Below are 12,041 nucleotides of genomic sequence, written 5' to 3' on the forward strand. Positions count from 1 at the left end.
GAGTAACTGGAGCTCAGAGCCTCAGGAAAAAGACAGCTTTCCAGCAGCTCTGTGCAAGTTCTCTATAACCACCTCAGCCAAACAAGGGGTAGAAATCCACAAATGGAGGAGCGGAGAGAACTCTGTCCTCACTCTCTTGCAAGGACCGAGTAAAGAGGCATGGCCAGTGCCAGTTATAAGTCAGGTAATGACAGAGATCGCTCCGAGGAGAACACGAGCTGTGGGAGCATCCCCCAGGCAGGAAGCAGTGCAGCCAGGCCATGCTCCATGCCTCCAGGCAGCTTTCCTCAGAGATCACAAAGCCCACAGGGGCTCCCTGGCTGTCTGCAGGAATCTGCAGCAAAGCCAAGCCCTGTGATGCTGCTGGATCAACCACTGATAGTTCTACTCTGGCCAAGGAGCTGAGTTGCAATTAACTGGCAAAAAGAAGGAGAACTGTTCCCATTTGAGTATCTTCTTTGACTTTGCTAAGTCTGGGTTATTCCCCTCACCTCAAATTCCAGCATGATCTGGAAACTGACCGTTCCCGCCCCTTCTGACTGTCCCTCAGGCAAGGACAGCAGTGCCCCAGCAGCACAGCAAGCCAAAGGAATCATCTGTGAAATCACAGCCTTCACTTACGCTTTCTATTAGCCATTCATTAATTTTCAGGGCTTGAAACAGAAGCCTCAAGTCTGCAGAAATCAAAAACTGAGCGAGTGTCGCCTGGTTTCAGATGCTGGTATGAATGCTAGGGCTGGATTTTAATGAGCTGTGAGTTTCAAGAGGAAGAGCTGAGATCAATCTGAGACACGGGCACAGCGGATGGGCTCGGCTGGAAATGAGGAATGACAAGGCCCCTGGGAGCCGGGCAGGACGTGGTGCATGGCAGATGGTGTGCGGAGCTGTTGGTATGCCAGTCACAGCACGGTGCTTGGGGAGCGGCGGCTCAGAGGTAGGGGAGGCCACAGAAGGTTTATTTGCAACGTCTTTGCAGGATGATAATGAAGGCACTGCAGTTCAGGGGGTAATTAAAAGCCACTGTCCTATTACTGACAATACTCCAATTACATCCCGCTGCGGTGACGTTCAGCATAATATGAGGCTGGCGGTTCTAGACACCCGGTTTGCTTCTGGCAAAGGCAGAAGATGTTACAGCACGCAGTTGTGAGACAGACCTGAGCAGTCAGGGCTGCTGAGGAGCGAGACAGCGAGTAAACACAGCCCGTTTTCCAACCACTCTCACCGTTTCTTCCCTGGTCCCCACTCCTCCTTCGCCCATGCTGCTGTCACGGGGCTGCATCTCCAGCACGACGCGGAAGAGCTTCTCTGAGCTCTGGGTAAGGAATCCAATCTCAGCGTTGGGGTGGAGGCCATAGAGATAAGGAGACTCTGGCGGCAAGGTGTCATCTATGTACTGCACACAGAAGCAGAGGTCAGACACAAATGCAGAGCGTTCGGCCTCCAGAGCGCACGGGGCTGGAATTACTGCCCACCAAGAAAGTAAGCCTTGGCTGACACCACTCCGCTCGTGGCCTTGAGCCCTACAGGACAAAGGTTTTACTCCTACTGTGAAAATCTGGCAATTGCTCATGTTTGCCTTGGCTACATCTCTCAGGCTCAGACCTTCTCTAGCAATTATCTGCTGTGTGTTTCAGTATGAATATTCTGAAATCCCCTGTGTGAGTTTAGCTTCCAGTAGTTAAGTTTCATGAACAAAACCAGCCTAATGCACCTATCCCTGCTGCCACATTTGTGTACAAAGAACAGATGAGATCAGTAAGTAGATCACCATGACCCGACCCGTCAGCGTTTCTCATCAAAACTGATAATAAAAGGAGCTTGAAAGGGCCACTTTAGCAAACAGTATGTGGATGTAATTTTCCAGAAGCCCTGCTCAAGTCTCAAGAACCAATACCATTCATGCATGAACAGAATGAGCCCATGCCAAGTAGCAAACTACCATTAGACTTGGTTTATCCAGGGGATTGATGAAATGTCAGTGGAAACAGAACATAATGGGAAATAACAGGAGATGTGCCGAAACACTGCAATCCTATTCACTGCCTCCTAAAACAGATTATAGGGCAGTTATGGAAGCCATTACACTTCTGTGTAAAAATAATGCCAGAAAACAGGGCTTACCTGATGATAGCCATTATAGTCCATGTTCCCCGGGAGGGGGAATCCTGGAGCAAGGAAGAATTCTCCCTCCAGCATTTCCGGCTTAATAAATTCTTCCAAATAGGTCTTGCAAAGCCGTCGGTCCCAGTCATCCGTAATGTGACCTCCGTACATAATCTCACCAAAGAGGTAGCGTAAATCATCGTATGGGACCTGCAGGAAGAAGCAGGAGGCTGTGACAGAGTGCAGGCAGCACTGCTGAGCTGCAGGCTACAGCTCTAAGACTGATCTGCTCAGTGAGTGCTTCCATTGCACTGTTCCAGTTTTCTAAGTAAACAAACATTAGGCAGTAGTTACATCCTGCCCAGGGAAAACGGCATCACAGCACAGACTCACGCAGCTTTCCACTGAAATGCAAATTTGTTCTAAATTCTATTAAACCAAAGACCACTATGCATTTCTAGTGAATACAGAGCACAGGTGCTATTTTACGTGGTTTGTAAGCTGCTGTGGATGTTGAAGTTTCTTGCCTCGCACCAAAGATATACCAAACTGCGACGTTATGAGACCAAAGGTACCAAGAAAATGACATTTATGGAAAACCTGCAGGAGTTTCAGCATGACCCAGTTCACTACTGGAGGTTAAAAGCCACCAAACAGCAGCCAGCCAAAGCAAGCTGATCTAGTGCCCAATTTGGTGGGTGGCAACCAGCCCATGGCAGAGGCTTGGAACTGGGTTTAAGGTCTCTTCCAACCAAAGCCATTCTGTGATTCTATGGAACATTCACTCACCTTCGAGCTGGCCTCCAGGTAGTTATAGAGCACGTTAACGGAGATAGTGAGGTCTCCAGTGCTGAAGGGGTAGGATCGGTTCCAGCCTTGGGGACCAAACTTACGCCTTTCAGCCACCACAGCATGGAAATAGCAGAGGGCAAACAGAATGCTCTTGAACTCGTTCTCCCGAGTGCACATCTCCAGGGTATCCTGCAACACAGGCAGGGAGGCAGAGGTAAGTTCACAATGTCTCCCAAGTACACCAGATTTCAGACAGATGTGAGCTGATTTGCTTCACGAGTTCATTTCTGCATAACCTACATGCCCTCGAGCTCTCTGAGACAGTGGGTTTCATCACAAATGTGTTGGTAAATTCCACTGCATATTTTCTGAATTCACGTTCTCCTTCATAAATCAAAGTGATGTTGTAATCTGAGAGCCAGGAAGAGAAGGAAATCTGCACCCTTCCAGCACCAGGCTGTGTCCTGCATCCCACATCAGGGAGATGGAGATGCACTGCAGACGGAGTGACAGCCCTGAGGCACCTCATGCCCAGGATGATGGCACGTGGGTGACACTCCATTCTGCCCCTTGGATACAAAAGGTTTCTTGGAGCAGTATCTTTCTAAGCCATGGGACTGAAGCAATGGAGAACTCTTGTGGGACAGCAGTGCTTGATGCTCTGCACAAACCCAGCCCAGCCTTGCACTGTAGCAGCACATGTGCTGATGGCACACTGAGGCAGATATGGGAAGGGCTTCCAAAGATCCAAGCAGGGAGGACCAAATGTTTGCAAAGAAAAACAAAAAACAAGCACCCACAAGGTCAGCACAGCAACTGGTGCTTCCCTGCCCAATTTCTAGGCTATGCTTTAAGCTTGAATACTGACAAAGTAGTAGTCATGGTGGAAGGGCAGAAGCTTCAGTGACATTGCACAAAGGAACCAGATCCAAAGAGCCCGAAAGGAAGCAGTGAGAGATCATCCCAGCAGGCAGGACAGGGGCAGCCTGGGCAGCACTGGGAAATCACTTCTATGGGACAGCAGAACCAAGCAACAAGGGTCTGGAGGTGAATGCAGAGCACCTGGGCCAAAGCTCTGCTCTCATGGATGGGTCTGAGACGTCCTTCTGTGGCTGAAGCCTGGTGGATGCTCCCTCTGCTCCTGTCCCTCAAGCAATGGCTTGAGCAGCAGATCCCCTTTCCCATGACAGAAGAATGATGGCATGCCCCATTGCCAGCAGCACAGATCTCTCCAGAACCAGGAGACGGACGTGCTGGGAAGGACAGACCCACACCTCCATCCAGGTCCCTGCACACCCTCCCCAGGAGCACAGAGTGCAGGGCGCCGTGGCCCTGACCTGCACTCAGGCATAGACCTGAGTGAGCAGAGAGCATCCTCCCTGCCAAGGACAGACCCTTTAGTCCAACTCTGTTATGCAGTAAGGACCACAAAGGGCACCTGGGTGACTTCCCTCCATCATCTTCACCTAAAATAATGCACTGTGTTAGAATTCTCACCAGCTGCTGAGCTCAGTGTCTCTGCTGAACAGGGGGAACCAGTTGCTGCAAAGTGTAAAAGATGTTAGCTAACTGCACAGGACTCTGAACAGCTCAATTCCTGTTTTCCTCTTGAGGAGACTGGACTCTGAGCTCCTTCCACTATCAGTAACCTGATGAAGAACAGGTTTTTCATTTCAGAAAATTCCCCTAGACTTTAAAGAGAGCTTCCTGGAATGAAAACTGAGTATGAGACTTTTGCAGACTCACTAGCCTCTCCATTTGGTTGTGCATTTTTATTTCAGCCACAGAGCAGAACAATATCCCCCACACACAATAATGGCCCTTCTCAGTGGCTTTCAGCTAAAAGCTGAATTTGAACATCTATTCTGTACACAGCAGAGAAATGAGGTGTAAAGGGGCTCCACCCACACACTCTAGGATTTGTGATAAGAGACATTTTATAATACTTTGGCAATTTAGAAAATGCTAATTACTATCTAATTGAAATGAGCATGGGCAGGATGAAAACGTTACTTTGGATGAAGGTTCTCCCCTCCCTCATTCTCCAGGACGTTTTGTGGAGTTCAGGATGATAAATGACAGTACGAATGACAGTAGATAAAAATGGAATAATCTTCTCTGACTGCTGGCATTAATCCTTGTGCTGTGGCTCCCACTCTCATCTCTTTGGAGAAAGCAGCTCCTACACTTGAGACACACCCCCCTATCATTTCCTTGCCCCTTGGAGCAGTGCCATTGGTACAGCACGGCTGGGGATGCTCCTGCCTGATCCCAAGTGACATGGGGAGAAAGATGTGCCCTTTGCCCTTTGTGCTCCTGGTGTAGCCATCAGCAGAACAGAGAGGCTGTAGTGACTGCAGTGCCACGAGGAGGCAGGCAGAGCAGTGGGAGCTCCTGCAGGCCCTGCTGGATGCTGTGGTTAACAGGCAGGGTGCTGCTGGGAGAGCTGCATGCCCAAGGCAGCATGTGTGAGTGAAGGTAATGGACATTCAGGGCAGCAGAGTGCAATGGTCCATGTCTTTTGAAAAGGAATCATCATAAATGTGAGCTGTTAGCCCTTAGCCTTTGGGGTCATGCAGAAAATGGGCTGGGCAGAAGTGCAGCAGTGATGCATGACAGCTCCAGCACCACCTGGAAGCCCAGGCTGCTGCGGGAGCCACTATGCTGCTCCTGCACAGTTTGTTGTGTCTCACTGCATGCACTGAGCCCTGCTCCCTGCAGTCACAAAGAGAAGAAGAATATTTGCCCATCACTGCCACACACTCTGTTTTCATGCCCCCTGCACAGGATTCTGCTGCAGCCCTGCAGCAAAGAGCAGGGATAGCAGGAGTGTGGGTGTGTGATAACCACGAGCTGCATGCAATAAAAAGAATAAGCAGCCTGCCACCAGCCCTAGCAGAAATTAACTGTGATCATCACAGAAGGCGAAGTTTGGGCTGCTTTCCTCTCTGCGTCTCTGGATTACAGATGTGACATGCCACTCACCAACCCAAAATGGAAGGACATGGAAGGACACCACCAAGGAAATCAAGTCAAATCACGACAAATGTTTCCCAAATGCAGCAGAATCATAGAATAGAATCATAGAAATGCTCAGGTTGGAAGAGACCTTCAAGATCATCGAGTCCAACCACAACCTAACCAAACTAGCCTAATTCTAACAACCCTCTGCTAAATCATGTCCCTGAGCACCACATCCAGATGGCTTTTAAACTCATTCAGGGATGGTGACTCAACCACCTCCCTGGGGAGCCAAGTTTGATTCTGTAACAAAACATCTTTTTTTTAAGAATCATACATAAATGACAAAGGCACAAATTGGGCTGAAATCCAGCATCCTGAAGGAGGATGGCCAGGAGGCTGGCCAGGATCGCCCATGTCCTCCTTTGGAAAATGGAAAGAGATCTGGAGAGCAGAGGAGGGCTGGAGGGGTCTGCAGACACTGTGATAGAAGGGCTTGGCGATGTCCCCCCACGCCCCTCTGCACGACTCCAGCACCCACCAAGCCCCCAGGCCGCCCAGCAGGACGGTCCCTACCTGGCTGAAGTTGTCGAGGGCTTTGTGCAAGTTGGCATGCATCCCCGTGGGCGGCTCGTTGGTGATTTTGATGGAGTTCTCCAGGATGCCCTGCGGAATGATGTGGCTCTCTGGGCACGGAGCTGGCTCTGCGCTAATGAAGACACGGAAATCCCGATGGCTGCCCTCACTGTGCTGCTCCAGCTTCTTCTCCAGAGAGCTCAGCCACTTGGCCACCAGATGGATGTTCTAGTATGGGCAAAGAAGGCACCACTGAATTGATACCCCCCTGGTGACACCCAAGCCCATCGGGCACCAAATCCATGGTGAGGACTGACACCCACCAAGGCTAAGCCCTGGAAGGCAATAGTTGCCCCAAGAGTCCCTCTGTGAAATTCACAGCCCCAAACATCCAGGCGTATCAATTTTAAATTCAAAATAATCAATATGAATGACCAGCAATTAAGCAAGCCATTTTAAGATGATTTGTGTTCTTGAGGCTGATAACATCCTGTTCATTACAGTTATCTACAGCTGATGAAGTAACATTATTTCCCCAGATCTGCCAAGCCCAAATTAAAACGCTTGCTAATTTTGAACAGAGTAACAGTGGGGATCCATTAAGTGCAAGTTAGTGGGGAAAAGTTCAAGCAAGTGGTTTTATAAATATCTTTAGCTTAAAATAATAAATCATTTGTGCAACTAATTACATCTACCTGTGAGAGAATTAAGCAGTTTTATGCAGAGATGGTAAAATGAATACAGACTCACCTTGTTTCCTACACTGTTTTCTAGTTTCCAGGCAAGAAAATAGCTTCTCTGACATTAGGAACAGGTCAGGTTCCTGGGCTAAATCTCCTGTAATGCTAAAGTGTGGTGGGTAACCCGAGGTGGCGGTGCTAACAGGCGCTCTGGAAGGTGATTTATCCCATCCAAAGACAGGACAAGGATCCTGCTAAATTTAAATTAAAAGCAGATGCCAAGAAGATAAACTGCTTGCAGGTGGCAAGGAAATTACATAAAGGAACCATATAATAGGCTTAGAATAAATATATATCATCTATAAAAAGGATCAGAAAGGAGCTCTCATGGTTAAACAGCAGAGTAATGGAGACCATTAAGAGTAAAATGACATTCTTCAGAAAATGGAAATCGCGTCCAAATGGGAAAAACTGGAAACAGCACAAAATCCAGCCATGGTACGGCTGAAAAAGATTTTAAAGAGCAATCTTCTGAAAACCATAAAACCTTCTCCAGAAGTCAGAAACATATCAGAGAGCCTATAAAACTAAAAGATGAGCAAGGTGCACCCGGAGTGTCCAAGAAAGGCAAGGCCACTACAGAAAGGCAGAATGTATCTGCAGAATGCTCTCCAGCTGCATGCTGAGCTAGTGGCACCTCTGAGGTTCTCCACCCAGCCTCCTGCTCAGAGCAGGCTCAGGAAGAGCAGGCTGCCCAGCACTGTGCCTCTGGGGTCTGGGAATATGTTCAAGGGTGGAGACTCCACCACTGCTCTGTGCTTAACCGCCCCATCAGGAAAATTAAGGATGTTATGTTTAAGGGAATTCCATCTTTCAGTTTGTGCCTTTGACTCTTGCTTTTTCCTGGGGCACCACTGTGAAGAGCCTGGCTCCATCTCCTGCACTCATAGCATCACACAGAATGGCCTGGGTTGAAAAGAACCACAATGCTCATCAGTTCCAACCCCCTGCTGTGTGCAAGTCACCAACCAGCAGCCCAGGCTGCCCAGAGCCACATCCAGCCTGGCCTTGAATGCCTGCAGGGATGGGGCATCCACAGCCTCCTTGGGCAACCTGTTCCAGTGCCTCACCACCCTCTGGCTGAAAACTTCCTCCTCATATCCAACATAAACCTCCCCATCTCACTTTAGAACCATTCTCCTTGTCCTGTCACCATCCACCCTCACAAACAGCCGTTCCCCTCCTGTTCATATGCTCCCTTCAAGCACTGGAAGGCCACAACGAGGTCTCCCCACAGCCTTCTCTTCCCCAAGCTAAACAAGCCCAGTTCCCTCAACCATTCTTCACAGGACCTTTCTTCACTCCCCCTGCACCACTGGATTTCAACCAACTGATCAACCCCCCCCACTCCTTCAAGTGGCAGACACTCCAGTCCCTTAATCACCAGAAAGACTCTTACACTGAAGCAGCAGATGAAGAGATTTTAGGATAAATTAACAAACAATTTCCTAGGACCAGATGGTATGCACCCTAAAGAAACTCAGATATGGAAGCGCTGCATTGCTGCTCGGTGTGCACAAGGCAAACTGGCAGGAGCTCTAATAAGCAGTGAATTAGCACATAGTGTGAATTAGAGAAAAACAGAAATCTAAGATTTACAGCCCATTTTAGGTAGCTAATGGGGATGTCCAAACATGAGCTTGACACCATGAACTCCCTCTGTATTTGCTAGAAAGGTAGAGGTATCTCTGAAGCATCGCTCACCATATGCCTGTGTCTCTTCATGTTTAGATCTTAATCTGAATCAGATATTTATCTTTCACTTAACAATACTACTGCAGTCTCACAGGAAAAAATAAAAAACAAAACAACAAGACCCAAACAATTAAACCACAGGAAGCAAACTGGGAAGCTACTCATAGAGCTGGAGCTGCTTACTGTATGTAAAATCGCCTGAAGGAGAGAGTGATAGTGAGCTGACAAAGTTAGTCATAAGACAAAGTAATTTCAGGTGGTAAAAATCAAAACTGGTGGTAAAGAATTGCAAAACTATGCCATCATTCTAAGTGGCTGGCTATGATGTGGCAGAAGAAAGAAATTCAGTGCTGATAGATGCTGTGATGCACACAGAAAACCAACCCTAGCTGTATATATGTAAGCAGTGACGGATTCAAAACTGAACTCAGAGAAGAGATCTTGGAGTTCTTATGGTTATACTCTGCAAATAACAGTTCCATGTTCAACAGCGTGACAGCAATCAAACATCAGCAAAGGAACAGCAAACAAAATTTGAAACATCATTATGCTGCTCTATGAAAGCATGGTGGGCCTTCATCTTGAATGCAATACCCAGTGCTCATTTCTCCCTCCCAAAAAGGATATAACTTCCACAGAACAAGACACTAAATGGATCTGGACTTGCCAATTAGGAGAGAGATATCAGGGTGGAGGTGATGAATGAGGGATAACAACATAGGGATGAACAGAGCAGTACTTTTTCACATGATGCATAACTAAATTGCAAATTCGTTGTCGCGGGGCTCTGTAGAAGCTGAGACGATCAGAGAACGGAGCTCAGCTTCAATTCACACAGAAAAACCACTGCATCCTCATCCTAACCATGCACCCTTTCCCTCAGCTCCTGCGTCTCCCTTCTTACAGGCAGGGAACTGGGCTAACAGCTTTCATTCTGGCCCAGCACAGTGTTTTCGTGGACTGATGGCACACAGGAGCACCAAGGCCTGCGTGCCACCTGTCACTTTTGCAGAAGAACTTGTAAAGAATTGTAAAACCACAATTTGTTTTTTTGCCCTACCTATACATACATGCAGTTATCATGGTGAAAACTGACTTACAGGCTCCTAATAGTGACTGCAGTGTACGTGGATCTGAGCCCCAGCTCCGGTAAGCACTGCAGCTCTGGATCAGCAACTCCCATCCCACTGAGCACAAAGACAGAGGTCTGGGCTGTTCTGTGTCATGCAGGCACAGAATTCCAGGCTGCAGCCCACACTGCCTTCACAGGTGCTCTCTGCCTCTGGATCTGCACCAATTTTCAAGGGAAAGGTGCATGCCTGCAAACAGATGTCTGCCACGGAACCGATCCCAGCAGGGCATCACGGAGAAGGTGAGTGATCATTTCCTAAACAAGGTGCATGCACTAAAATAAGCTAGCAGAGCAAGTGTGCAACTGCGTCTAAGACTGCAATGTCTTCTAAAAATGGGTGCTTAACTATTTCCATTTCCTTCCTCTCTGTGGGGCTGCGTATAAGGTGCACTGAGATCTCAAGGAAAACTCCTACATCGTATCCTTGCCCAGGACTCTAGATGTAAGTACCAACCCCCTCCAGTTTGGTAGCTTTTTCCACACAATTTTATGGGGTTGTTCTGATGAAATGGATTTTGAGGTACTGGGAGAGCTGAGGAGGAGGAGGACAAAGGAACCGTGTTCTGAGAAAAGCCACTCCATGGTGAACAACAGCCATATGAAGAGCAGCAGACAAAATGCAATTATAGCAGGCTATTGGTGCCCCATTGCTTGTCTGATGCATTTACAATTTCAAGAGGCAGGTAATTCCCAAGGTCCAGGCAACCAACACACTCTAGAAGTTCAATAATAAAGCAAGAGTGGATGAAAACAAATAACCGACGTGTTTCGAACATCTACAGAGATTCAGTAATTTGGGAGATCAGCTTAACAAAAGAGCGTAAGGAAAACCCAGCATTAGGTACCAATTTAATCCCAGACTGTATACCTGATCCTTTTTATTTTCATCTTTAATTGGTAGTTTCTTCCTTCATCTGTTTTGATGGTGCTAGATGGCTGAAAAATAATTGCTTTAGCTTGTGTTGACGTGACACCAATGACCACTATCTGTCAGCATTGCTGCCTTCAGTATCTCAGCCAACTTAAGAAACATTTCTAATCTAAAGATAGTCGAAGCATTTGTGTATTATACTTGGTGATGGAAGGGGTGGAAAACAAGCAGGAAAATATAGATTGGTACCCAGAATTCATGATTTAATTAAATGAACACATCTGCAAGACAGAGGTGGTTCAAACCTGCTAAATTCTCTATTGAAAGGGATGCCATGGAGGGGATTCAGAGTTTTGAAGGAAAATTAATTCTCAGCAGTCAGATAACACAACTTGACAGAACATGACTAATGACAACCTCTGCGGTCATAATAATTCAATGTTGTGTCAATTACCAATAATGGCAACACAGAATGCTGCACTGACACCAACCACGGCTGAGCGACTTGTTTATCCAACAGCCCCCTCCTCTCACTCATTTGGAAACCCCTGCTGGTTTCACGGGCTGCCTGTAGCTCTTCTTGGCAGAAAGAGGAGATAATGAAGCCCTGACCCCTTCCCTACAGCTTGGGGCTTCACACACTGCCAACAGCATCTCCCTAAATCACACTGCACAGTTTTGTGTCCTCCCGATTCCAGATGAGCCCCAGAAGACACATTTACCCAAGGCAGCAAGGTAATTCATTGCTTTATTACATTTTTTCTTCGCCAGATTTGAGGTCTGAGAAAGAGCTCTCGTGTGAAGGGCAGCTCCCCAGCATCTCACGTCTTTGTCTGGCTACCATCTCAAATCCATGGGAGTGTTACCCCTCTTTATGAATGGAAAGATAAAGAAGCAGGTGGGAGCCAAATCCTGCCAAAGGAAACAGCTGAAAAGGAGGTAAGGAAAGAAATCTGAGATATGCTCCCATGACACTGACCACTACCACTGCGACACGCTCCCTGCTCTCCCCTCTTTGCATCCCAGACTGATGGAGCAGCACAGAAGGGCTGGGGGAACATGCAGGAACATGGGAATGCCAGAGGTTTCTCTTTGGGAATTCACTTCCAAGCACCTCTGTGTGCTTGTACTTCAGAAGGCAGGACATATATCACAGGATGCAAGTGTT

The 12,041-nt window shown here is 47.7% G+C and overlaps 1 protein-coding gene across 1 annotated transcript in view; it reads right to left on the reverse strand.

The window, feature by feature from the left end:
• The window catches only part of DNAH9 (dynein axonemal heavy chain 9), a gene marked incomplete at both ends in the record, with an annotated part of 190,321 nt that overhangs the window by 14,339 nt on the left and 163,941 nt on the right, over nucleotides 1-12,041 (reverse strand). The window contains 4 exons of the mRNA XM_079544232.1: nucleotides 1,226-1,396; nucleotides 2,125-2,316; nucleotides 2,896-3,087; nucleotides 6,436-6,663. Coding sequence (XP_079400358.1) covers nucleotides 1,226-1,396; nucleotides 2,125-2,316; nucleotides 2,896-3,087; nucleotides 6,436-6,663 — 783 coding nt within the window. The remainder of the gene's footprint in view (nucleotides 1-1,225; nucleotides 1,397-2,124; nucleotides 2,317-2,895; nucleotides 3,088-6,435; nucleotides 6,664-12,041) is intronic.

Source organism: Tetrao urogallus (assembly GCF_951394365.1).
Source record: "Tetrao urogallus genome assembly, chromosome: 18".
Lineage (NCBI taxonomy): Eukaryota > Metazoa > Chordata > Aves > Galliformes > Phasianidae > Tetrao > Tetrao urogallus.